Source organism: Stenella coeruleoalba, assembly GCF_951394435.1.
Source record: "Stenella coeruleoalba genome assembly, chromosome: 2".
NCBI classification, from domain to species: Eukaryota; Metazoa; Chordata; class Mammalia; order Artiodactyla; family Delphinidae; genus Stenella; species Stenella coeruleoalba.
Window position 1 is genome coordinate 130,207,355 of NC_137147.1, and position 26,277 is coordinate 130,233,631.

General features: G+C 43.4%; 1 protein-coding gene across 2 annotated transcripts in view; it reads right to left on the reverse strand.

Annotated features, from left to right (window-relative positions):
• The window catches only part of TBC1D2B (TBC1 domain family member 2B), a 96,490-nt gene that overhangs the window by 60,030 nt on the left and 10,183 nt on the right, over window positions 1–26,277 (reverse strand). For both annotated transcript variants that reach the window (XM_079911790.1, XM_079911789.1), the window contains exons 2-3: window positions 15,879–16,032; window positions 6,248–6,413 (exon numbers count right to left, since the gene is read on the reverse strand). In XM_079911790.1, coding sequence (XP_079767916.1) covers window positions 6,248–6,413; window positions 15,879–16,032 — 320 coding nt within the window. The remainder of the gene's footprint in view (window positions 1–6,247; window positions 6,414–15,878; window positions 16,033–26,277) is intronic.

Here is a 26,277-nt window from a genome sequence, read left to right on the forward strand (position 1 = left end):
TAATAGTAGACTGAAATATGTAAAGTGTTGAGAGAAAAAAAATCCCACCAACTTAGAATTCTGTAAACTGTGAAAAGGAGAATAAAAAAAATAAAGACTTTCTCAGACCAAAAAAAAAAAATTGAGGGAATCTGTTGCTAGTAGATTTGCCTTGCAAGAAGTATTAAGTTCTTTAGAGAGAAGAAAAATAATATAGGTCAGAAACTCAGATCTATCATAAAGAAAGGAAGATTACTGAGGAAGGAATAAGTGAAAGTAAAATGAAAACTTTTATTTTTCTTATTCTAATTTATCTAATAGGTAACAGTTTGTTCAAAATAATAATATCAACAATGTACGCTTATGTATACATGTTACGTATGGTATACTGATGTACATTTTATATATGTGCAAGCTTACATTATGCATATATTATGTATGCTTATGTATACATATTATGTATATATGTGCTATGTATGCTTTATATATAAGTGAAATGAATAACAGCAATGATATAAGGGTCTAGAGGAGGATACCGGGATTATTTTGTTGTTATAAGGTACTCACACAACCTGTGAAGTGGATAGCGTTATTTCAAAGTGGACTTGGATTAGTTGTAAATGTATATTGGAAACTCTAGGGCAACCACTAAAAAAGTAAAAAAAAAAAAAAAAAAAAAGAAAGAAAAAAAGTATAACTGATATGCCAAGAAAGGAGAGAAAATGGAATCATATAAAATGCTCAATTAAAACCACAAAAGGCAGTTAAGAAAGTGGAAGACAAAAATAGCAATAAAGAACAAGGACAACAAATAGAAAACAGTAACAAATACAGTATATATTAATCCAACTATATCAATAACCACTTTGAATGTCAATGGTGTAAATGTAGCAATTAAAAGACAGAAATTGTCAGAATGGATCAAAAATCAGCACACAACTATATGTTGTCTACAAGAAACCCACTTTTAAATAAAGACACAAATAGATTAAAGTAAATAGAGAAAAATATATTGTGCTAAATAACACCCATCAAAAGAAAGCAGGAGAGCTATATTAAATTCACACAGAGTAGACTTCAAAGTAAGGGAAGTTGTCAGGGATAAAGAAGGGCATGACATAATGATAAAGCAGTCAATCCTCCAAGAAGACATAACAATTCTTAATGTGTATGTGCCTAACAACAGAGCATCAAACTATGTGAGGCAAAAACTGACAGAACTGAAAGGAGAAATAGATGAATCCACTAACATAGATGGAGACTTCAACACCCCTCTATCCAAAATAGACAAATCCAGCAGGCAAAAAATCAATAAGGACACAGTCAAACGGAACACCATCAATCAACTTCATGTAAATGATATCTATAAATTACTTCATCCAACAAGAGCAGAATATACATTTTCCTCACATGGACCATTCATCAAGACAAACCACATTCCGGGTCATAAAACACACCTTAACAAATTTAAAGAACAGAAATCATACAACATCTGCTTTCAGACCACAGTGGAATTAAACCAGAAATCAGTAACAGAAGTTAATAGAAAAATCCTCAAGTATGCGGAGATTAAACAACACATTTCCAACTAACAGGAGTCAAAGAAGACATCTCAAGAGAAATTTTAAAATATTCTGAACTACATGAAAACATAAATTATCAAAATCTGTAGGATGCGCAAAAGCAGAGCTTAGAGGGAAATTTATAGCATTGAATGCATATAATAGAAAAGAAAAAAGATCTAAAATTAATAATCCAAGTTTCTACCATAGGATACTAGAAAAATAAGAGCAAATTAAATCCAAAGTAAGCAGAAGAAAATAAATAATAAGAAGTAGAGAAGAAATCAATAAAATTGAAAACAGGAAATCAATACAGAAAAAAATGAAACCAGAGACTTATCTGGTGGTCCAGTGCTTAAGAATCTGTCTTGCAACGCAGGGGATGCCAATTCGATCCCTGGTCAGGGAACTAAGATCCCACATGCCATGGGGCAACTAAGCCCGTGCACCTCAACTACTGAGCCCACACACCACAACTAAAGAGCCCACGTGCTGCAACGACAGAGCTCACGTGCTCTGGAGCCCGCAGGCCACAACTAGAGAGAAGCCCACGCACCGCAACGAAGAGCCCATGCACCACAATGAAAGATCCCTAGTGCCGCAACTAAGACACAACACAGCCAAAAAATAAATTAATGTTAAAAAAAAAAAAACATGAAACCAAAGCTGGTTCTTTGAAAAGATCAATCAGTGTGATAAGCCTCTAGCCAGACTAACTAAAGAAAAAAGAAATGACACCAATTACTAGTATCGGAGATTAAAGAGGGAAAATCACCAGATTCCATGGAAATTAAAAGGATACGCAAGAAATACAACGAATAACTCTATGCCCATAAATTTGATAACTTAGATGAAATGGACCATCCCTTGAAAGACACAATCTGCCAAAACTCACACAAGAATAAAAGATCTGAATAGGCCTATATCTATTTTTAAAATGGAATCAATAATAACCTTCCAAAACAGCAAGTACAGGCCCAAACGGGTTCATTGATGAATTCTACCAAACATTAAAGAAAGAAATTATACTAATTTTTAAAATATTTATTTATTTATTTGGCTGCACCAGGTCCTAGTTGCAGCACATGGGATCTTCATTGCCACATGAGGCATCTTTAGTTGCGGCATGCAGGATCTTTAGTTGTGGCATGCAGGATCTCGTTCCCTGACCAGGGATAGAACCCGGGCCCCTGCACTGGGAGCACAGAGTCTTAACCACTGGACCACCAGGGAAGTCCCAGGAAGTTATATTAATTATCTACAATCTCTTTCAGAGGATAGAAGCAGAGAGAATACTTGCTAACTCATTCTATGAGAGCAGCATTCCCCTAATGGCAAACTAAAAAAGGAATAAAAAAGGGAACTACAGACCAATGTCTCTTATGAACACAGATACAAGAATCCTCAACAAAATATTAGCAAATCAAATTCAAAAATGTATAAAAAAACTATACTTCACAACGAAGTGAGATTTATCCAAGGTATGCAAGACTCATTCAACATTCTAAAATCAATTATTGGGGGCTTCCCTGGTGGCGCAGTGGTTAAGAGTCCACCTGCCAATGCAGGGGACATGGGTTTGAGCCCTGGTCCGGGAAGATCCCACATGCCATGGAGCAACTAAGCCAGTGTGCCACAACTACTGAGCCTGTGCTCTAGAGCTCATGAGCCACAACTACTGAGCCCATGCACCGCACCTACTCAAGCCCCTGCGCTCTAGAGCCTGTGCTCCGCAACAAGAGAAGCCACCACAATGAGAAGCCCGTGCACCGCAACGAAGAGTAGCCCCCACTCGCCGCAACTAGAGAAAGCCCGTGCTCAGCAATGAAGACCCAACACCGCCAAAAATAATAAATAAATTAAAAAAATAAAAAATAAGATCAATTATTGTAATCCATCACATCACAGACTAGAAAAGGAAAATCACATAATCATATCAACAGATACAGAAAATGCATCTGACAAAATCCAACACCCATTCATGATAAAAACTCTCAGTAAACTAGGAATAGAGGGAACTTTCTCAACTTGATAAAGACTATCTACAAAAAGTCTACAGCTAACATCATACTTAATGGTAAGAAACCTGAAGCATTTCCACTAAGGTCAGGTACAAGGCAACGATGTCCCCTCTCACCACTCCTTTTCAACTCCGTGTTGGAAGTCCTTGCTAATGCAATAAGGCAAAGAAATTAAAAAGATTGGGAAGGAAGACATAAAATTGTTCATAGATGACACAACCATCTATGTAGAAAATCTGAAAGAATTAACCAAAAAACTCTTGGAAATAATAAGTGATTACAGCAAGGTTGCACAATATAAGATTAATATACAAAATTCAACTGTTTTCCTATATACCAACAATGAACAAGTAGAATTTGAAATTAAAAATACCATATTATTTACAATAGCACCCAAGAAAGCAAAGTACTTAAGTATAAATCTAAGTATACATACATATATATATATATACATATATATGATCTGTATGAGGAAAACCACAAAACTCTGATGAATGAAATCAAAGAAGAACAGAATAAATGGAGAGATATTCCACACTCATGAATAGAAAGACAACATTGTCAGTTCGTCCCAATTTTGTCTATAGATTCAATGCAACCCCAATCAAAATCCTAGCAAGTTATTTTGTGGTTATTGACAAACTGATTCTAAAGTTTACATGGAGAGGGGAAAGACCCAGGATATCCAACACAATACTGAAGAAGAACAAAGCTGGAAGACTGACACTGCTCTACTTTGAGGCTTACTATAAAGCTATGGTAATCAAGCCAGTGTGGTGTTGGCAAAAGAATAGACAAATACCTTAATGGAACATAACAGAGAATCAAGAAATAGAATCACATAAATACAGTCAACTGATCTTTGACAAAAAAGCAAAGACAATACAATGGAGCAAAGATAACCTCTTCAACAAACGGTGCTGGAACAACTAGACATCGACATGCAAAATAAAGAATCTAGACACAAATCTTACACACGTCACAAAAATTCACTCAAAATAGATCACAGACATAAATGTAAAACTCAAAATTATAGAACTCCTACAAGTTAGCACAGAAGAAAACCTACACAACCTTGGGTATGGTGAAGGTATTAGATACAATACCAAAGACACAATCTTGAAAGAAATAATTGATAAGCTGGACTTGATTAAAATTTAAAACTTCTGTTCTGTGAAAGGCAATATAAGAGAATTAAACGACAGCCACAGACTGTGAAAATATATTTACAAAAAACACATCTGATAAAGGACTGCTACCCAAAATATACAAAGAACTCTTAAAACTCAATAATAAGAAAACAAACAACCCAGTTAAAAAATGGCCAAAGACCTTAACAGACACTCCACCAAAGAAGATACAGAGGTGGCAAATAAGCACATGAAAAATGCATCACATCATATGGCATGATATGACAAAAATCTGACAACACGAAATGCTGGCAAGGATGTGGAGCAACAGGTACTCTCGTTCATCGCTGGTAGAAATGAAGGCAAAGTGGTCCATTTCAGAAGACTGGCAGTTTCTTACAAAACTAAACATACTCTTACCATATGATCCAGCAATCGTGTTCCTTGGTATTTACTCAAAGAAGCTGAAAAATTATGTCCACATAAAACCTGCACACAGATATTTATAGCAGCTGTATTCATAGTAGCCAAAAAGTGGAAAGAACCCAAATTTCCCTTAACTGAAGAATGGATAAACAAAATGTGGTATACCCACATAATGGAATCTTATTGCTCAATAAAAAGAAATAGGGACTTCCCTGGTGGTGCAGTGGTTAAGAATCCACCTGCCAATGCAGGGGACGCGGGTTGGAGCCCTGGTCTGGGAAGATCCCACATGCCATGGAGCAACTAAGCCCACGCGCCACAACTACTGAGCCTGCGCTCTAGAGCCCACGAGCCACAACTACTGAAGCCCGTGCCTAGAGCCCATGCTCCGCAACAAGAGAAGCCAACGCAATGAAAAGCCCACGCACTGCAAGGAAGAGTAGCCCCCGCTCGCCACAACTAGAGGAAGCCCGCACGCAGCAACAAAGAGCTAACGCAGCTAAAAATAAATAAAATAAATTTATAACAACAAAAAAAGAAATGAAGTACTAATATGTACTACAACATGGATGAACCTTAAAAACATTATGCTCGGTGAAAGAAGCAAGACATAGAGGATCGCATACCCGTATGACGTCATTTATATGAAATATCCGAACAGGCGAATCCATTGACACAAAAAGTAGGTTAGTGGTTACCAAGGGCCGGATAGGAAGAGGTTTGGGGGAAAGGGGAAGGGACTGCTAACGGGTACTGGGGTTTCTTTCTGGGGTAATGAAAATGTTCTCAAATTGATTGTGGTGATGCTCATTCAACTCTGCAGCCTGGGAGACTTGCGACCTTAGACAAGGACTCTTCCTGAGCCAACTGCTCTCTCTGTAGAATGTCAACCATATGACCTACCTCACAGAGTCAAGCAATTAAACCATGAGTGTGAAAGTGTTTCACAGCAACAGGCACATAATAGTCATTCCATACAAGCTAAAAAAATAACAAAATATGCAAAAGTACCTTGTGATAAAGCCTTCACAAATGTCAGGTGGTTTTATAATTTCCTATATAAAATTATAACATACATTATCAGAAATAAGCCATTTTCAGTTTCACATGCTGCTTTCCAAAGACTCACTTGAGCTCAGTGCCCCACTGTTTCAAAGAGAAGTTAATGGAATTTGGATGCCCTGGGGCGGGCTGATTTGCAGCTTGCTCTCCCACCAGCTCTCCAGGGGCAGTTTCCACAGCTAGGACATTTCTGGCTTTTTCTGCAGAAGCATTTGGGTGCAGGTTAATTAAATCTGAAAGAAAGGCAAACAAGTGTCAGTTACTCCAAGTTTCCACAGGGAACCTGATATCCTACATAGTACACTGTCTTGATATACTATATAAAAATCTATATAGTATATATTATAGTATATTTTTAATGTGTACTACATGAAAACACAATCTGTAGGCAGCTAGCGTGTTCTGCAACCATTTTCATCTAAAGTAGACCCATGGTCCTCAAAGGAAAGTGGTACATGCTTCAAACCACCAAGTTAACAGCATCGGCCCAGGGAAAGAAGCAGCTAGGGCTCTTCTCCGCTGTCTTGTAGATCAGTAAACCTGGTATAAAGCTGTGATCATGGTCCACTCACCTATACTGATGAGGCACAATTTCCAGGATAAACGGTTAGGTGAAAAAAGCAAAGTGCAGACTAGATTACATTAATGCCCTTTTCTGTAAGAAAGTGAGGGGAATAGAATATATATATACTTGCTGATCGCAAATAGTGACACTGAAAAAATAAGTTTTCATATAAAGGATAGCAGTTCAGTAAATTCATAGGCAAATGCATTGATGCTAAAGCATGATCAAATTTCAGAATGTATCTTTAAGACGTAAGTGGTTGAGGGACTTCCCTGGGGGTCCAGTGGTTAAGACTTTGCCTTCCATTGCAGGGGGTGTGTGGGTTCAATCCCTGGTCGGGGAGCTAAGATGCCACATGCCTCGTGGCCAAAAAACCAAAAAACATAAAAAGACAGAAGCAATACTGCAACAAATTCAATAAAGACTTTAAAAATGGTCCACATCAAAAAAATCTTAAAATAAAATGTAAATGTCTGAAATATTTAAGGTTGCAATCATATGATGCCCAAAATTTGCTTCAAGATAACAACATTTTGGTGCTCGCTTCAGCAGCACATATACTAAAACTAGAACGTTACACAAAAGATTAGCACGGCCCCTACGCAAGGATGACATGCAAATTCATGAAGTGTTCTGTATTTTTAGATTAGGATTGACATATATACACTAATATGTATAAAATGGATAATAAGAACCTGCTGTATAAAAAAATAAATAAAATTCAAAGAAAAAGATAACATTTTGTTATTTAACAAATAAATAATATTTGCCTCAAATAACATGTTATTTGCTTCCAAATAACAAAATTAAGTGGGTAAGTATATCAGTGAAACAAGATGGGTCGTGAAATACTAATTGTTGAAACTACCTAATAAACATTGGGTAATATTATGTTATTCTCTCTTTGCATATGCTTAAAATTTCCCATAAGACCCACAATAAAAACTTACTTTTCTAAAGTTTTGATACAATGTATCCAACAATAAATACTTTGTATTCTTCCAAATGATACAATCTCTCAGAGAATATATATGTTTGTAAACAGAATTTAACATTGTTTTACAATAATCAATTTGACCTATACTCCCCTTGAATAAAGCATCCCTACATTGGCAATATCAACCGTCACTCCTTCAGTGGAAACAGAATCAGAATGGAACGCTGAACACTGATAACCAAGAAAAAAATTACTTTCTAATCAGATGAGCACACAACCTGAGTTCACTTAGAACAGGTCACTGTGAAGGTCATCGAGCACTCATAGAGAAGGCAGAGCACAGGGAATCCTGGACTCGGGGGCCCTTGAAAATTGATGTTCCAAACGGGAACACCTTATGACGGGCTCACACTTTGTTGGCAGGTCACTAACTTGACCACAGTCAGCATGGCAAGGGCTCCGGGAACACACTGGGAAAAGTATGCTGGCTGTGACATGAAGTGACTGCTGTGTATCCATGAGGGGAACTGGTGCCTGCCCAGGAGGGTCAACACCTGGCTCATAGTAGCGTTCTAAGTGGAAAAAGCAAGAGGGTGTGTTGGGAGACAGAAGAACTATAGGCTTGGCAATGGATTATAAGATTAAGTCAAGAAGGCCAGAAGTTACAAACCACCACTGGTTCCTGATTCTTGGTTCAAGTCACCACTGTGTATGAAGCACTAGGTGCTCGGGGTACCAAAAAAAAAAATGAGAGAGTTCTTGCCCTAAAGGAGAACACATCTAGGAGAAAGATATAAAATAATCAAATGTTAAGCTGCAAGTCACCACCGAATGCATCGAGTCCCTGGTATCCAGACTTTCCTCTGAGCCTTAGGGATTTTCAGAGGGAGAGAAGGAAGGGGTCCCACTCTCAGCTTCAACCACAGTGGTTCCTCTTTTCACTCTTTTATATCCTGGAGTTCCTCTTGAGATTTCATTTGGAAAAAAAGAGTTCCAACAAACAAACAAAAAACAAGTTCAAACACCACTAACCGGATCCAGTTTCCTCCACCTACTTTATTTGTCAGGACACAGAAGCCCTGAGCTGGGGCTAGAAGGCAGTCACCTGCTCCTGCAGTGACAACAGCCTTATGGCGGGTGCAGTGACTGTACTGGGTAGAGGCAGGCATCCGACATCTGTGAGTGTGTGTCGGTCATTGGGCACACAGGTGCACCACCTCTATTTCAGACAAAGGTAAAACCGATACCCAGGCTTCCCGGAGGCTGGTCTTTCGCAGACCCCTCACAGGCAAAGCATTACAACTCTACACCAAACCAGGAAATAAACACAGTGCACTGCACCTGTTTCTGTTTCGAGCAGAGTCCAGCCCCTTCTTCCTGTGTGGGTTGGCAGCAAGGTGAGGAGCGGCCCCTCTGCGGGTGAGACTGTCAAGCTCTCTCGCATAGCCAAGCACCTGTTACCAGGACGCCCAGGCCTGCCAGCAGCCCTGGACCCACACTGGAAATGGTTCCTGAGGAACTCAGGCCCTGGGGGTGGGGTGCAGAAAAGGGACCGGAGGCCAGGGAGGATGTTGGCAAAACAAACCGTTTCTAAAAGTCATCGTTTGACGTGAAAAAGAAGCCATTTCCCAGTTTTAGCTGGATTGTTTTGTCTGGTTTTTGGTTGTTAAAAGACCACATGAGATTTCCTTAATTAAAAGCGGAGCTGCTGGCTTCCCCTCAATACATGTCCTAACATTAGCATTCAGGGAACCGCCTCAAGAAGGACACAAACTAGGACAGGGCAGTATTTCCTTGAAATCCTTAAGAGGATGGACTGGATTCACGAACATGTGCTTTATCTTGCAGCTGCAGTGGGGAGAGAGTCTGTGCTTGAAGAGTTTTGGTGTTCAGACCTTCTCTGTTGTTTCTGAACACTTCCCAATGCCTAAATGACACCTCTGAGCGACTTTTAGACCACAGATTTCCTGGGTCCTGATTCCAGCACAGCCTCTATCATTCTGGTGTGGCCATTCCCAGATCTCCAGGAGTCCTTCCCGCTGAACGCATTCTAACACCAGGGGCCCTGTGGGGCCCACAGAGGGAGGCTCCTGCTCACATCTGGACACCTCCGTGAGTCTGCCCTCCTCTCCGGCTCCTAGCTCCACCACGAGCAACCTCGCAGAGGGCAGAACATAGTGCCCAAGAGGCAGCAAACTCCAAGAAAGGAGGGAAAAGCACTGGGAAAAGGCCATTGCCATGTGTGTCAAAGACACCGCAAAAGAGAGCCTGCAAGTCCCCACTGGGAGCCGGTGGAGGACACTCAGAGCAGGGTTAACCTGAAAAAGCTTTTTTTCCCTTTTTATCAAAGTGAGTTTAACCCAGATTGTGAAGGCGTGGTCAGGAGCGGTACAGTTATCTTCCAAGTAAGGGCACAGTGTGCATCTAACCCCAAAAGGAAGAGGCAGCAAGCCACCGGGTCTGAGCGTCCCCCGTGGGCCAGTCCACGTGTCTGGCTAATTACGCATCTGTCTGCTCTCTCCCATGCCTCACCAAGGACGTAAATCTTGTGAGAACTGGACCCCAGCCTGATTTGCTAACAGCTGCATACCCAACAGCAGCCACAGAGGAGGGACTCAATAAATGCTGGTAAAATGGTTGAAGGAATGAATAAACGACTGCCGTGGTGCAGCAGGGAGGGCCTTCTGGAGGCTGAGGAAATCACGCAGGAGGCAGCAGGCCCATGTCGTTCTCTAAGGAACCACGCCCATCACCCCTCCTGGCTGCCCCTCTCCTGCCACCTTGCCTCTGACAGACCCCCTGCATTAGGGGTGGGGAGCACACCTGACTCCAGGGCTTCCCTCTCTTTCCCTCTCCCACCGCCCTGCACTCCTGCATCGGCTAAGCACCCCAGCACACCGCCCAACCCCGCCCCCCGTTCACTGTGCCACGTCGCACCCAGAGCCAGGCCCAGCCTGCCTCCACAGGCACCACACTCCAGCCCACCACGGACCGTCTCGTCCGGACCTTCTTCAGGAGGCTCCCCCAGGCTCCCCCAGAATCTGACCCTGCTCATCGTCTCCCTCCCTTTTACAGCCTGACGTTAGGAATCACAGAACCTTCCATCCAGAAGGAATCAGAGAGAGCATCTTGCTCCCAGAGAGGGAAACAGTGTGTGCCCTTCATTCCATCAGCTTTCTGCACTAGATCAGGCTGCCTCTCAGCTACAAGGCTGATAATCACCGTGACTTACACTTTAAAACAACACATGGCATTTTGTAGTATTCTACAAACAGGATAACATAAAAGCACAGCTTCTTTGATGACTTTAGGGAACTGTGACATGAAATGATTCCATGGAATTCCTGTGGCTTTGCTAATGTGGGGTCTGCGTCCCACCCTACGGTTTCCCTCCCACCAGTTCCAGCACTTGCACAGAGAGCGCGGCTCAAACTGGGGGAGGACTGGAACAAGCAGCCACTTCCCTTCCCCTCCCCCTGCTCCCACACAAGCCGAGAGGGTGGCAGTTACTCTCGAGGCTGCTTCAGAGAAGGAAAGGTGTGGTCATCCCTCAAACCATCTTCACTGTACCATTTTCCCCCTGTGACGGTGAGGGCTTTTGTATTCCTGAACTCTCAGGAAGTCTTAAAAAAACAAAGTCTTGTTATCCCTGACTTGTTTGCCTATTAGTTTACATGGGAAATGAAGTAAACAGAACGTGCTGGACACACAGCTTGTAATGAGGCTGTTAGCTTGCTACAAGCCTCCTTTGAATTCTGGCTGCCTCATTCCCAACAGCTATGAAGGTCTGCAGACTCTTGATTTTATCTTTGCAAATTACTCCTTTGTGTTGAAACTAAGTCTTTATCTATCCAAACACGGAAGACAAGCAGAGTGGTGTCTGAGGCGTGGCATACTTTCAGAGGCCAGGCTGCAGATGGAAGGCAGACAGATCAGATAAAACAAAGTCATCTCACTTTCTAACACTTGATTGACTAATAGGAGGCTGCAAATTTCAGTCACACAGATGAACAGATTCTTACTCTAGAAACATGAACTCTTGAAAACAAATTTAATGTAGGTAATTACGTGACACTGCCAGCTGCCTATCTGATACCCATTCTAGCTCTTCCTTACAGACCCTGGTTTTGATGGTGGCCACACGCTCAGCTAAAACACTGGCCTCCTCAAACTCCATTCCAGAGTCTCCATGACACAGTTCTAGTTAATAAGGCATAAAGCAAGAGTTTCTGGGAAAGCTTTCTCCTTTTTAATATAGGTGCCACTCCCGAAGGCAGCTAGCATGAGGAGGGAAGCTAGAGAACAGAATGGGTCCCTCAACGGCACCGGGGAGAAGGTTCGCCAGCTATGGACTGCCATCATGAGACAAATAAATCTCTATTTGTAAGTCCCTATTAGGTTTCCTGTTAATTGCGGCTGAACATAATCCTAACCGATTCAAAATGGTAATATCATATATGTAGGTATACGTGTGTAGATATAATACACTTGACACTTTACACTTAACAATGCAGTTTCCCATCTGATCCTCAAAACAGAAATACTGCCGGGATGGGGACGGGTGGGGGATAAGGTTGTTGTTAGTATTCCTTCCAATCCCATCCAGCCAACTGCCTGGGCCTGGGACCGGCACCCTCTGCCTTCCCGCTCCCTCAAAGCTAATCCCACCTTTTAATCCACCAGTTCTCCCACCATACAATCTCCCGACTCTGCCCACTTTTTTCCATCTTCTCTGCTGCAACCCTACTCAAGGGTACTATGATTTTTAGGCTCAACCAGCCTTCTAACTGGTCTCCCTTCCTCTTGTCTTGCCAAGGAATCCATTCTCTCCCACTCGGCCATGGTTAATCATCTCAAATGCATAAGCCCTTCCAGGTCTGGTCCCTGATCATCCATCCAACTTTCTCTTTGTCACTCCTGTCCACACTCTCTACCTTCAAGTCAGGCCCTGGTCTCTAGGGTCTCCAGGCCTTTCCTTTCCCTGCTTCACAAGGCCAGCTCTTCAGGACTCAGTTCAGCCCTCTCCTAGTCCAGGAAGCCTTCTCAGACACCACCAACACCCTACCCTCCAACACCCACACGCAGGTAAGCTTCCTGTGCTCACCTCTGGCCCTGTGCTTACCAGACTGCATTGTGCAGGCCTCTTTACCTGTCTGGGTCCCTCACTAGACCACACATTCCTTGAGAACATGACCCATGACTTATTTGTCTTTACATCCCAGGCACTGGCACAAATGCCTAGAATACAAGAATGCCTGGAGTGAAAGACTGAATGAACAATGTCCATTTTACGGATAAAGAAACTGAGGCTCAAAAAGAGAGGTATGCTCAAGACATCACAGCAAGGGTCAGCAAACTTCTTCTTAAAGGCCCAGACAGTAGTAGATATTTTAGACTGGTGAGCCAAATGGTCTCTGTGACAACTATTCAACTCTACCACTGGTGTGCAAAAGCGGCCACAGACAATGTGCAAATAAATGAGTGGTGCTTTATTCTGATAAAACTTCATTTCCACAGGCTGCAGTTTGCTACCCTTTACTAGAGAGAAAATGACTCACTCAGAGTCTGACAAATAGTAAATATCAGAGCCAAGACTCAAACCCAGGATCACAGGGATCCTTCCACCAGAGAGAGCTGCCTTCCAAGATACAACTGCCTGTCAAACGTTAATTCCCTGTATCTTTCCCCATGTTGAATTTCGGTGCTAGGAGGGTACTGATGGGTGACACCCATTAGACAACAAATGAAAATGTTACCAAAAACTGGGTAACAAGGAGAGGACAGTAGGAAAAGTTTTATTTTTTAATGTAAATCAGAGTAATAAAAACATTTGTCTTCAATCCTAGCTAGAGTTAGCATGATTTAGGATAAGCAGAGCAGATAATTACAAGCATGGCTTCAGAAACACGACAGAGCACCACCACATACCTTAACTCATTTTACCTTTTAACCAATTTTTATCTAAAATGATGATAAAAAAGGAGGGTGACGAAAATCTAGCCTTTTCTTCTTGTCTTCCCCCTTTAGACTTTCTGACTTCCTGAATAATTATAGTCTTGCAAATTGCCTGGTCATCCAAAGTTTCATCATTTGTTCTTAAAAGCTATATAAAAATCGGCAGAAGTTCAAAATTACAGTCGGTTCTGCACATAAAATCTTCAAGATGACTTCAAGTAACTTTTGTTCACTACAATTGGTCAAGAAAATAGCAATTTTAAGAGCATTTAAGAGCATTCCACTGCTCTTAGGAGAGTCCAAAACCCCAAACCCAGAGGTCCGGGCCCCTCCCACCCTGGCCCTGGGTGTGCCTCCAGGCTCAGCTCACTGCCGGCACCCTCTGGCCACACCCTCCTTCCAGCTCCTGGAGGGCACTGCACTCCTCTCACCTGGCCTGACTCCGGGTCATCCTCAGATCTCAGAGAGTGAACCCACCCACCCCAAAGCTGTGCTCAACCCATTCATGGCGCTTGGTACCCTGTACCTTCCCTCTCATGTGATCTCACTTTTTCTTCACTCTGCTTGACTAGAAACTCTGTGAGGGGGGAGATCCAAGCCCATCGTGGGCATCTACTTGCTGAATGAATGAGTAAACACCAGAGGGTGCCAACTCCAAATTCCCAGGCCAGAGTCCCAAAACCAAATGCAGAGAACCAAACGCGGGCTGCAGGTGTTTTTGCCGGCTCCCTAGCCTCAGCACTTTGGCTTAAAAGAAGGAAGGATGCGTGTTATAAAGAGACCACAGGGCTTCACTCCTTTGGTCCTCCTCTCGGTCTAATGCCTGAGTCTCCCTTAGAGAGAAGTGCTTGGTGACCTCAGAAAGAAGGAACAGAGGCAAAGTTGAGTGTCGTCTGTGCCAAAGGCACTAGCTACCACCATGAATACTGCTGGTTTCCCTGCAGGGTTTCCAATCGTTCCAAGTGACTGATACTGAGTTATAGAGCTTCTTTTGATCAAAAGCACTATAATAGTGTTTTTTTAAATAACTAAGTCATCAATGAGCAGAAGTACAAACTAAACATAGTGAGGGTTTTGGCATCCTCTCAGCTCCTGCTATCATTCGTGTTAAGACATCCATGAAAATGACCTGAGAACTCTCATAGCACAGCATAGGAAGAGGAGTGAAGTACACATAGTAATTTCTCACTGACCAGAGGGTTAACCTGCTGATTGGTAAAAACAAGGCTGGCAGGAAAACAGGGATTTGGAGGAAAAAAATAATTTAAGGAGTCCAAGAAGGCGTTTGTTTCCAAAACAAGTTGGCTGCACATGTGCCAATGCCACCGTTCATTTACAGGGAGCTTGACTGTAGCCTGTGTTCTCCTGAGCAAAGGTCCCGCAGGTGTTACAAAGCTTGGACCACACGTCTTTACAGGCATGAGAACTAGCCCATGCTGGCTAAATTCCAATATGCACTCCTTCAGTCCTTAAGAAATGCTGGTGTGATGGCCTGGCCTTTTCATGCCTTACTTCAAGGCCCAGGGGTCAGGTTTTTCTGGGCCTGCTCTTCTCCCTGTGTGAAGAGAGGGACCACAAATACAGCCCCACCTCAGCAGTCCCTGCAGGCGCCGGCTCGGGGTGGTCTGTGTATAACCATAGTCCTGTTCTTTCAGTTAACAAGGCTCAGCACCACCAGACAGTCATGAGGAGATCACAGGGTTCTAATTTTTGATATTCAAAGACAAAACCACATCATCTCCACACTGCAATCAGCCAGGGATTAGCATGAGTTATGGAAATACCACAGATCCAGGATAAAATGGAATTAGTGTCTGATAGTTAAAATCTTCCCAAGAAGCATCACTGAATCACATTGAGTGCTTTGAGAACATCTTGCCAGTGTGCACACATATCTGTGCACAGGGCTGTGGGTTTGGGTGCTTCACCTTCAGACAGGGTAGAGAGCGGGCTGGCGCTGGAGTCAGACTGGACTTCTGCACAACTCACGACCCACTGCTCTCAGCCGTACCATCTCTTTAGGATGCTTAGCACCAGCCTTGCCTTGCTCCTGAGGTTGTCATTGGGCTTGAATACAATTCTGTACATGGAAACAGAAGCCCTCAATAACTATAGGATACAGCCCATTTATAAGGGATCATCACCATTATTTTCATTCTCAATTCCTCTGCTAAGCTGACTTGCTACGTCAAACGGCGATACACAAAGCACTGACACAGGTGCCCTCCCTTTCTGACCTACCTGTGTTATCTCTGGCCACAAGACCCTTAGAAAAATCCCCTGGAGTCGGGGAGGTCCTGCTGTCCCACTTTACCATGTCGAGACTGTTGCAATATTCCCATCTCTTCTGCTGAAGCTCTTGTAACCAGTAGGTCATGAGTTGACGATTAGGGGCCTAAAAAGAAGGAAGGGGAAAAAGTGTTATGGCCACCAATAACATAGAGAGCTTAAAAAAATAATTATGTTTTGTGAGGACAGACTGGACACCTTGCCACATGAAAGGGAGAGGTAAGAACAGGTCAAAGAAATTTCAATTTCAAGATTAGTAACTTTTGGGGCTTCCCTGGTGGCGCAGCGGTTGAGAATCTGCCCGCCGATGCAGGGGACACGGGTTCGAGCCCCGGTCCGGGAAGATCCCACATGCCGCGGAGCAACTAGGCCCGTGAGCCACAACTACTGAGCCTGCGCGTCTGGAGCCTGTGCTCCGCAACAAGAGAGGCCGCGATAGTGACAGGCCTGCACACCGCGATGAAGAGTGGCCCCCGCTTGCCACAACTAGAGAAAGCCCTCGCACAGAAACGAATGCCCAACACAGCAAAAATAAATTAATTAATTAATAAACTCCTACCCCCAACATCTTCTTAAAAAAAAAAAAAAGATTAGTAACTTTTGTTCACTACAATTGGTCAAGAAAATAGCAATTTTAAAATAAAGAATTTAATCCTAATAATAAGAAATCTTTTTAAATTCTAAAATTACAGAATGATACAATATAACATTTTCCTCAAAAGGTTTTAGGAAGGCTTGATATCCCCAGTGCCCTTTCACTCTGAGCACCTATAAGTTAAGAAGTCAAATCTCACATGGGTATGGATAACATCCCTGCCAAATCAAATCAAATAATGGTATTTAGATCCTGTCAGCAACTGGGAGAGTGAGCAAAGAAAACTGCAGATTAAAAACTAGAGAGGACATCTATTACAATGGCTAAAATTTTTTAAAATTGATAATACCAAAGGCTGGAAAGGATCCAGAGCAACTGGAACTTTCATTCATTGCTGGCGGGAATGTAAAACGGTGCAGCTCTTTGGAAAACAGTTTGGCAGCTCCTTATAAACATACACTTACCAAGTGACCCAGCAACTCCACTCCTAGGTATTCAATGAAGAGGAATAAAAATATACATTCACACAAAAACCTGCATGCAAGTGTTCAGAGGCTTTATTCATAATCGTCAAAAAGTGAAAAGAAGCCAAATGTCCTTCATCTGGTGAACAGATAAACTGTGGCACATCTGTACCATGAAATACTGTTCAGCAATAAAAAGGACTGATTCACACAACATGTGTGAAAGAAGCCCGTCCCAAAAGGCTACATACTGCACAATACCATTTATGTGACATTCTTAAAAAGGCAAAATTATGGGGACAGAAGACAAATCTGTGGTTTCCAGGGCTTGGGTGAAGGGAGTGACTGACTACAAAGGGGCAGCACAGTGGATTTTTGGGTAATCAACCTATTCTGCACCATGACTGTGGGGGTAGATACATGATTCTACGTATCTGTCCAAACTCAAAGAACTATATACCACAAAGAGTGAATTTCACTATAAACATTAAAAAAAAAAAATCAACCAAGATACAGAGGGAACCCAAAACAATGAACCTAGCTATAAACAAACAAACTAGATGGCAGGTGTGGGTCACAGGTCTCCAGGCTGCCCCCAAAAAGGAGTCCCAAGGAGAAGGATGCCACGGCATGATTATGGGAACCAGTGGATGTAAGGTGTACAGACATCAGACACAGTGGTTTCAGCACCTATAAATTCTACCCCAGGGTCAGAGGCAATCTGGAAAACTGCTTTGTAGGCCCGACAGCAAGTGACAAGCCAGAGACCAAACCTCTACTGTCCACAAGCAACGTGCTCTTGCTACAACCTGGAGTCTTTTTAGTGACACTTGCAGGCACAGCCCTGGTAAGGAACACCATTCACTACATGATCTCTGGGTATCTTACAGAAAAGCCCTCCAACTATCAGCCAAGCCATCATTTCATCCATACATTCAACCAACACTTACTATTAATATTTATCTACCAGGAACCTGGAATCAGGGCTTGTGAGAAAGATAGGAAAAATAAATCAGTAGTTTCAAGCGTGTGTTAAGTGCTATGACAGAGGTCAGAGTGGGTGAAGTGGGGCTGGTGTGAGAGTGCAGAGGAGATGGGTCAAGGGTCAGGTACTGAAAGTTTAGGAAAACTGCTACCTGTGGATTCAAAACGTTCACAGTATTGGCTTAATGTCTCTCTTCTCCAATAAACATAAACTCTGAGATGTCTCCATTTTTCTAACATCCAGCTCAGTGCCAGATACGTATTGGTTGAATAAATAAGTGAAGAAATGAATGAACAAGTAATCATAAAATGATGCAGGAGCTTGGTCTTAAAGGGGAAGCAGGTGGTAGCCAGAAGGACAAGACAAAAAAGAAGCTCCGGGCAGAGACAAGAGTATGTGCAAAGGCCCAGAGGCAAGAGAGCACATGCAAGGGAGGCTGGCAGGGGGGTGGAGCTGGGATAAGCAGGGACCACGCCCAAAGGGACTCGAGTGCCTTCCTGGATTCTTGGCAGGGCAATGATGAGATTAGACAAAGTCACTGCTCTTGGAAATTGGGGGGTGGGGGGGCTGGGGCGGTGGGCGGGGGAAGCAGGGTTCAGGTAGAAGAGGAGATTTGCTCAGGCCCAGGAGCCCTAAAGCACAGCTGGGGGCTCAGCCTGGCTCCGAGGCTGGACAAGAGACCCCAGCACTCCCAGAGGAGGGGAGAGAGTGGCTGGAAGAGCAAGGGGCTGGGAGACAGCCAAATCAGAACCCAAAGCCCACCTAATCCCTCCTCCTCCCTCCTTTCACAGAGTCCATACTGAGCCCCTAGGCTCCCGACCCCCAGCTTAGGGGAAAGTGTGTGTTTTGACAGTGCGTGCATGTGTGTGCACATGTGTGCATGCATTCTGGTCCTCCCACCAGCTCCCCTGCCTGGCCCCCGTCCCCATCCCAGGGAGAAGACCATACTGTGTCAGATCCATCACTAACCTCTAGCTGTTTCCTGAAATGCAAACACCATGAGAAAGCTGCTTGTTACAATAAAGCCTTTTCCCTTTAAATCTCTGAGTATTAAATTCTGACTGAGGAACAGTTAGTAACTTCTTAATCATCTCTCACTAAATTCCTCGGGCAAAAAAACTTTTAGATCACATGCTCTCAATGTCTGACATATTATTCATGTTACAGAAATCTGGTCAATAAGGCAGGCAAAACTACCTCGAGACAATGATTAACTGGGGTTCATTTCCTTTAAAAACAAAAAAATCTAGCAACCACTAAAAGCACCTCAAATTCAATCCCCACGCAGCTGTGAAAGGCTGTTGGGGGCACATGGCTCCACGGCACGTGCTATGATCAAGGAGGTGGAAAAGCCCCCAGAGGCCCTTCCCTCAGGGAGCTGAGACCCATGAGACAGGGCAGGATTAAAAGTAGAACAGCACAATCAGCAGCGATCCACAAAACCTCCGTGTTTCCCATTTGATATCTTTTAAACAGAGACTGAACTGAGATTTGATCTTGTTCAGTCCTAATTAGATGTAGAATCACAAACTAGTCTCTTCATTGCCCCAGTCCTGGTTAGTCAGGTAAAGTTGGTCTAAATCTGCCCCATCCAAACACAGTAGCCGCTAGCCACACATGGCTCATGAGCACGTGAAACACGGCTACTACCACACGATGAAATATTATAGACACATTGGGTTAAACAAAATATATTTATTAAAATTAATTTCACCTGTTTAATGTGGGTATCTGAAAACTTGAAAGTATATAACTGGCGAGACTTCCCTGGTGGCGCAGTGGTTAAGAATCCTCCTGCCAGTGCAGGGGACACAGGTTTGAGCCCTGGTCCGGGAAGATCCCACATGCCGCGGAGCAACTAAGCCTGCGAGCCACAACTACTGAGCCCACGTGCCACAATTACTGAGCCTGCGTGCCACAACTACTGAAGCCCGTGCACCCTAGAGCCCGTGCTCTGCAACAAGAGAAGCTTGCACACCACAATGAAGAGTAGCCCCCGCTCACCGAAACTAGAGAAAGTCCACACGCAGCAACGAAGACCCAACAGCAGCCAAAAATAAATAAATAAATTTTTTTTTTTTAAAAAGTACATAACTGATTCACACTGTCTTTATTGAACAGTGCTGGTCTAGATCATGACAGCAAACAAATTCCATTTTGAGAGCCAAGGTTGGTGGGAGATCTGGCTTGGTGGGAAACGGCCTTGGGGATGACCAAGGGCATGGGGTTCTTGAGAGTGTGGGGCAGCCAACACTATTCACCTCCCAAAGGACTTTATGACTCAAATAACTTTCTTCTTTTAACTAGGTACCTCCATATCTCCAACCACCCCATGCTCTGTTAATGTCCATGGAGATGCCAACATTATTTGGGGATCCCAAAGAATGGGTCTGGCTGGTCTGGCTGATGGCTCACAGTTTCAGTGTCTTCACTGCCCCCTCCCAAAGGAAGGCAAGGACCCTCGAGTGATCTGGCTTCACAGACAGCACCTCAAGGAGTCCATCACCAGGGCTCGCTCCACTGAGCTGCAGCCCAGCTGGTGACAAATGAGCCAGTCAGTGCTGAAGCTTATCACCACCACCAGCATAACCCGGAGAGAATCAATATCTGCCCCACCCTACCCCAAATCACCATTTTAAATGCTTTAGTCCCAAATTCTGAAAAGCCAGACAGACATTCCAATCATATTGGAAGGAGCAAAGACGAGGCAAAGTTTCACAGCTCAGTAGACAGTAAGAGCCGATGCCAGGCAGGCATCCAACAGGTCAGTGTCAGTATCTACTGTCTGAAGTCTCACTGGGACCATATCCTGAGTCTCCCATGACACCATTCTCTCCAACTCTTACTCATCCTTCAAAACCCAAATAAGGTTTCCCTGACCTGCATGCTCTTTCCATCCTCGGAATGGGGAACTCACAGCACCATGTAGCCCAGGACAGCTTCCCACGGCAGTGTGCTTCACTAGTCTAAGTTCCTTCAAGACAAAGGCAAAACCTGCTGACCTCAATACGGCCCAAGATGCGTAGCACAGTGACTGGAATGCAGTTAAGCATTCATATATCTGACTCATTCTTTCCTATGTTCAGCTACTGCTACTGCCTCAAAACTGCTAAAATTATAGTTCAAATATGGCACCAAATCCCAACATGAGAGACCACACCAAACATCTTGGAAAGCCATTCTGGTTGTCCCCTACACAGCTGCATGAATGTCCTGGGGAGCTGGGGGCAGACAAGGACTGGGTGGGCACAGTCCTGATATGACAGACATCTGCTGCATTTAGGCACCATGACGTGAGGTGCCAGTTCAGAGAATGGAAACCAGGCCATGCCTCATCCAGCCTGAGGTGGAAATCAGTCCCTGAAAGCTGGCTGAGAAGAACCATGCGATACTCCAGCTGTTCCCACAAGCCTTTGCACCCAGACCTCTAGTAGCCCAAAACAGTCCACTCTTGGGGAGATGGGCCCCAGACACCTGTCCCTTCTCTTGGGCCCCAGGGACTTCCCTCTCTCCAACACCAGCTCTTTCCTTGGTGCTCAGAAAAGTCCCACAGTAAAGTTAATTCATCTCAACACACATTTATTTATTAAGGGCCCACTCTTGCAGGCAAGTGCATTACTGGCGATGGGGGCTGGAGCCACAATCTTGCAGCACACACAGAGAGTCAGGCCTCATCTCCTAACTACATTCTCACTATACCACCAACTGACCCAAGCACTCTTATTCCCCAGCCCTTTGGTAAAGAATCTCCATCTAAAAAGACTCAGCACATTTTAGAAGCTATAATAATGCTCATTTCCTTTAACCAAAAACTCCATTCCTGGGAATCTATCTAAAGTAATCCAAAAGAAGAAAAAGGAGGAACACCATATACATAGAAATGTTTGTTCATTCACTTGGCAAATATTTATTAAGAGCCTGACTTAGGCCAATGCAGCAGTCAACACTAGGGGTACAGAACTGGGTAAGACCTGGTCAATTTTCGGCTCTCAGACCCTCCCAGTGAGCAAACGTTTCCTTTATACCAGCAACAGACAGTTAGAAACATGTTCACAATTACAAACAAAACACAAAAGGCATAGGTATACATTTAAGAAATCTGTATGCATTATAGAAACAAAAAAAATCCAGCCAAAATTCTAAAAAGTTCTTCAAAGCATGGCAATGAAATTATAAAATTCATCTGAAGTTTAACCTTTGAGAATTCTGAAAAAGTAAATGAGGCATGAGGCTTTGCCCTACCAAATAAGTAAGCATATTATAAAGCCACAATAATTAAACCAGCACTCTACTACCAGAGGATCAAAATACAGGGCTAAATAGATATAAAATACTTATGTGGCATTTCAAATCAAATCAGTGGGAAAACTATTAATTATTAAACAATGACATTAGGACAACTGGCTAAAAATATGGAAAGAAATAAAAGTATTATGAATTACGATCTAGGTGTGAAACCTAGGTCACAATATAAAAGAAAATAAATTCAAAATTGATTCAAGATTTGAATGCAAGATAAAAACCATTTAAATTAGTAGAAGATGCCTATGTAAATTAAAATTAAGTTTCTGTCTCTTTCTGCATCTTGTAACAACAGTTGCGTAGATTTCTGCCAAATTTTAAAGGTACACAAGGGATGATCTGACTTTACATCCAACCGTCAGCATAGCAGCACTTCACACGGAAGGTCTGTGCAGAGATCTCCTGAACAGTTCACACTGAAGTACAATCAACGGCCACGACGAATGCCCTGTGACAACAAATGCCCTGTGCGTCCTGACTCTGTGGACAAGGAAAACCAAAGCTCTTTCAGGACTGAGCCCCAGATTGAAGGCTCAAAGGGCAGATCTTCAGACTGCAAGCCACAGAGCTGCTTCTCACACGGGCAACTCTAGGGGGCTGACTCCAGGCTGAGGAGGGGCAGGGAGGCACTGATTTTCACTGCATTGATTATTTACCCTAGCAACACGGAAAAAAGTCTCCGCTGTAACATTTCTGTTCTCTTGGAATGTAAAAGCCTGTCTAAACCCAAAAAGAAAGACAGCAGAGAAAAACATCTGGATGTGTGTCCAAAACCACCATACAAAATTAAAAGGCAAACTGAGAAAAAGAACAAACAAATTCTAAGTCACTAAACATAGTGTGGAGTTCCACAGCTTTGCAGAGGCACCTCACTCTGCCAGCACTTAAGGAGCTCCTGTTTGCCTGGGAGCTCCCATTCAGCTTTAAAAAAATAAACAAAAACAAAACCCAACAACATATTTTAGACTTTTATTTCAATAATAATAATAACCCATGTTTGCTGTGGAAAATCTGAAAAATCCAGAAAAACAAAGAAGAAAATAAAATGAATATAACCACATCCCCAGTAATAACTTCAATCAGCACTTTGGAGTACATCCTTTCAGATACTTTTCTATCCATAAATACATGTAGCAATTTTCTTTACAAAGATGGAATAAAATTATATAGACTATTTCATAATGTATACGTGCATATTAGTAATAATATTAGATACCATTAAGTAAACAATTACTATGTGCCAGACATTGTGCTAAACACTTTATACACGCTATCATTTAGAGCTCATAACAATCTCACAAGATAGTATCATCTACTTTCCCAAAGTATTACCTACTTGGACTCAGGAGCCTAACTGAGTTCAAATCCCAGCTCTGCCATTTGCTAGCTGTATTAGGCAAGTTACTTAATGTGTCTCAGACTTCTCATTGGCAAAATGTGAATAACAGGAACCTACTTCATGTGATGTTGTTATGAGGATTAAATGAGTTAATGCGTGTTAAGCTCAAAACAGTGCCTGGCACACTCGTTAGGCGTCAACCATCCATATTATCATGATCACCCAAGATCTCACAGCCAGTTGGCACATCAAAATTCAAACCTGGGTCTGTGTTCCTTGCTATTAATGGGAAGACGGAGAAGTGCACGTCCAAGACAAAATCCATCCCCTCAGCATGTCAGCAGGAATCAGAAGTTCCTCTATGGTCTTTCTCAGAGACTGAAATGTTGGTGACCCCAACCAACAGCCAAGTTCAATTTAAAGTGTATTGGCTTCATGAGCAAGGACAACTCCCACATCAGAGGCTGGTCTTTTTTTTTTTTTTTTTTTTTTTTTTTTTTGCGGTACGCAGGCCTCTCACTTTTGTGGCCTCTCCCGTCGCGGAGCACAGGCTCCGGACGCGCAAGCCCAGCGGCCATGGCTCGTGGGCCCAGCCGCTCCGCGGCATGTGGGATCTTCCCGGACCGGGGCACGAACATGTCCCCTGCATTGGCAGGCGGACTCTCAACCACTGCGCCACCAGGGAAGCCCGAGGCTGGTCTTTTTGACAGTACAGAAGTTCCTCAGGACATCGAAGGGGGCTCAGCACAGCTTCACTGGGTTGGAGAGAGTATGACCATCAATCGGCTATAAGGTGCTCCCACTGGATGCTCTGAGCCACAATTCTTCTCTAAAGACATTTCTTTAAAAATAGACTGCAGTGAGCAATAATAAGACCACACATAAAAAATGTAGAGAAGAGAGGAACTGTCCTCCAGCATAATAGGATCACCAGGTCTCCAAGTCCAAAGAATCCCTTTGTCAGTCTCTCAGATTCCTGCTCCCTGACACTGCCCTGGTTCATCAACCTCAGGCCTCTGCAAGAGCGTCCTAACTGGTCTTGCTGTCCTCAGTCGCCCCTCCCCAAACCCCCTTCTTACACATAGCCACCTAAGCCATATTTATTCCATGCTTAAAACTCTCTGGTGGCTTCTAAGTGCTGGGCAATTTAGCATGGTCACCTGGCCTACACTGCCCCACACTCCACAGGACCATAGCCTTTTGCCCACACAACAGGCACACAGAAGCCAGCTCAGCTTCAACGACCCCTCCTCCTACTGCACTAATTAAACCCATTTGCAAACGCCTACTCACCCCTCAAGACCCAGTTCAAACACCCCATCTATGAGGCCATCCGACGTCCCTTACAGAACCAATCATGCTATATGGTGATGACAGAGCACTTCAGTCACCCACTTAGGGTGTGAACTCTGGGCTCCTCCCCAAAGTGTCAGTGCCTACCATGTTTATAAGTCAGAAGAACAGAATAACCAACGGTCACGAGACAGCCACGAGAAGAGAACAGAGATGGGCTAAGTTTGCACACGTCATAGAAAGCAATTTAAACTGCATGCAGTTTGACTCAGTCATAACTTAAAAGGATGCAATGCCTGCTCATAATGAAGGAATTTTCGTTTCTTAAATCTAAAGAAGGATATCTGAGGGATTCCCTGGCAGTTCAGTGGTTAAGACTCGGTGCTTTCACTGCTGTAGCCTGGGTTCAATTCCTGGTCAGGGAACTAAGACACCACAAGTCCCAAGGCGTGGCCAAACAAAGAAAGAAAGAAGTATATCTGGATTCCCAAGGTAATTCTTCCATAAGCAATAAAAAGCACAGGAACATTGTAAACAGCCTGATAATACAAAACAAAACTCAGATGAAAAACAGACTACAACCCCATATCTGATAAATAACTTTAGGTTCCAAATATTCTTCTGAACATTTCAAAACCATGGGGCTGGAAACAATCTCACGGGATCTGGCCCAGTACCAATGAAAAGAAAAGTAATTTTTCCTTGGGAAAGTTTTGAAATCTTCTGTTTCAGCCCAGTGACTGATGCTGAGAAGGGAAATAATACTGGATCTCCTGGCTCCTGGGAAAATGGAGTGCAATTGTACAGACCTCCGTTCCTCTAACACGATAAGTTCTTATTTTTTTGTCTTTTTAAATGGCTACCCTGAAGTCAGCATTTTCACATAACTTATTTTGCAAAATAATTACATGAATTCTAATCTAAATCCTTTTCAAAGGCTGAGCAAGAACCCAGACCTCCCCCGCCACCACTTTCCCTGGACAGTTGGCAGTGGGGGGCAGCCTCTCCTCGGGAAGGTGCCCCACGTCTCACCCATTCTGGGAGGTAGCGGTCTGAGGAGTGTTGCCATCTCTGATACTCAAGCATCTTCTTTTAAAAACCAAACACCTTGAGAGATCAGCCACTCCTTAAACCCATCTCTAACAATTTAATGAAGATTACAAACTAGGAGGAGACTACAAACAGAACAAAGACAAGCAAATGCAGTGTTCTAGAAAAGAGGACAATAAAGATAACTGGGCTTGTGAGGGGCCTGGCCCAGACGACAGATTTCACCAAGGCGAGGGCAAGGACAAAGACACTCTCTGGGCCTGCTCTTCCCTGCAGGAAGTGTGGAAGCCTGTCAAAACGCTTTCTGTTTCAGAGGGAATGGG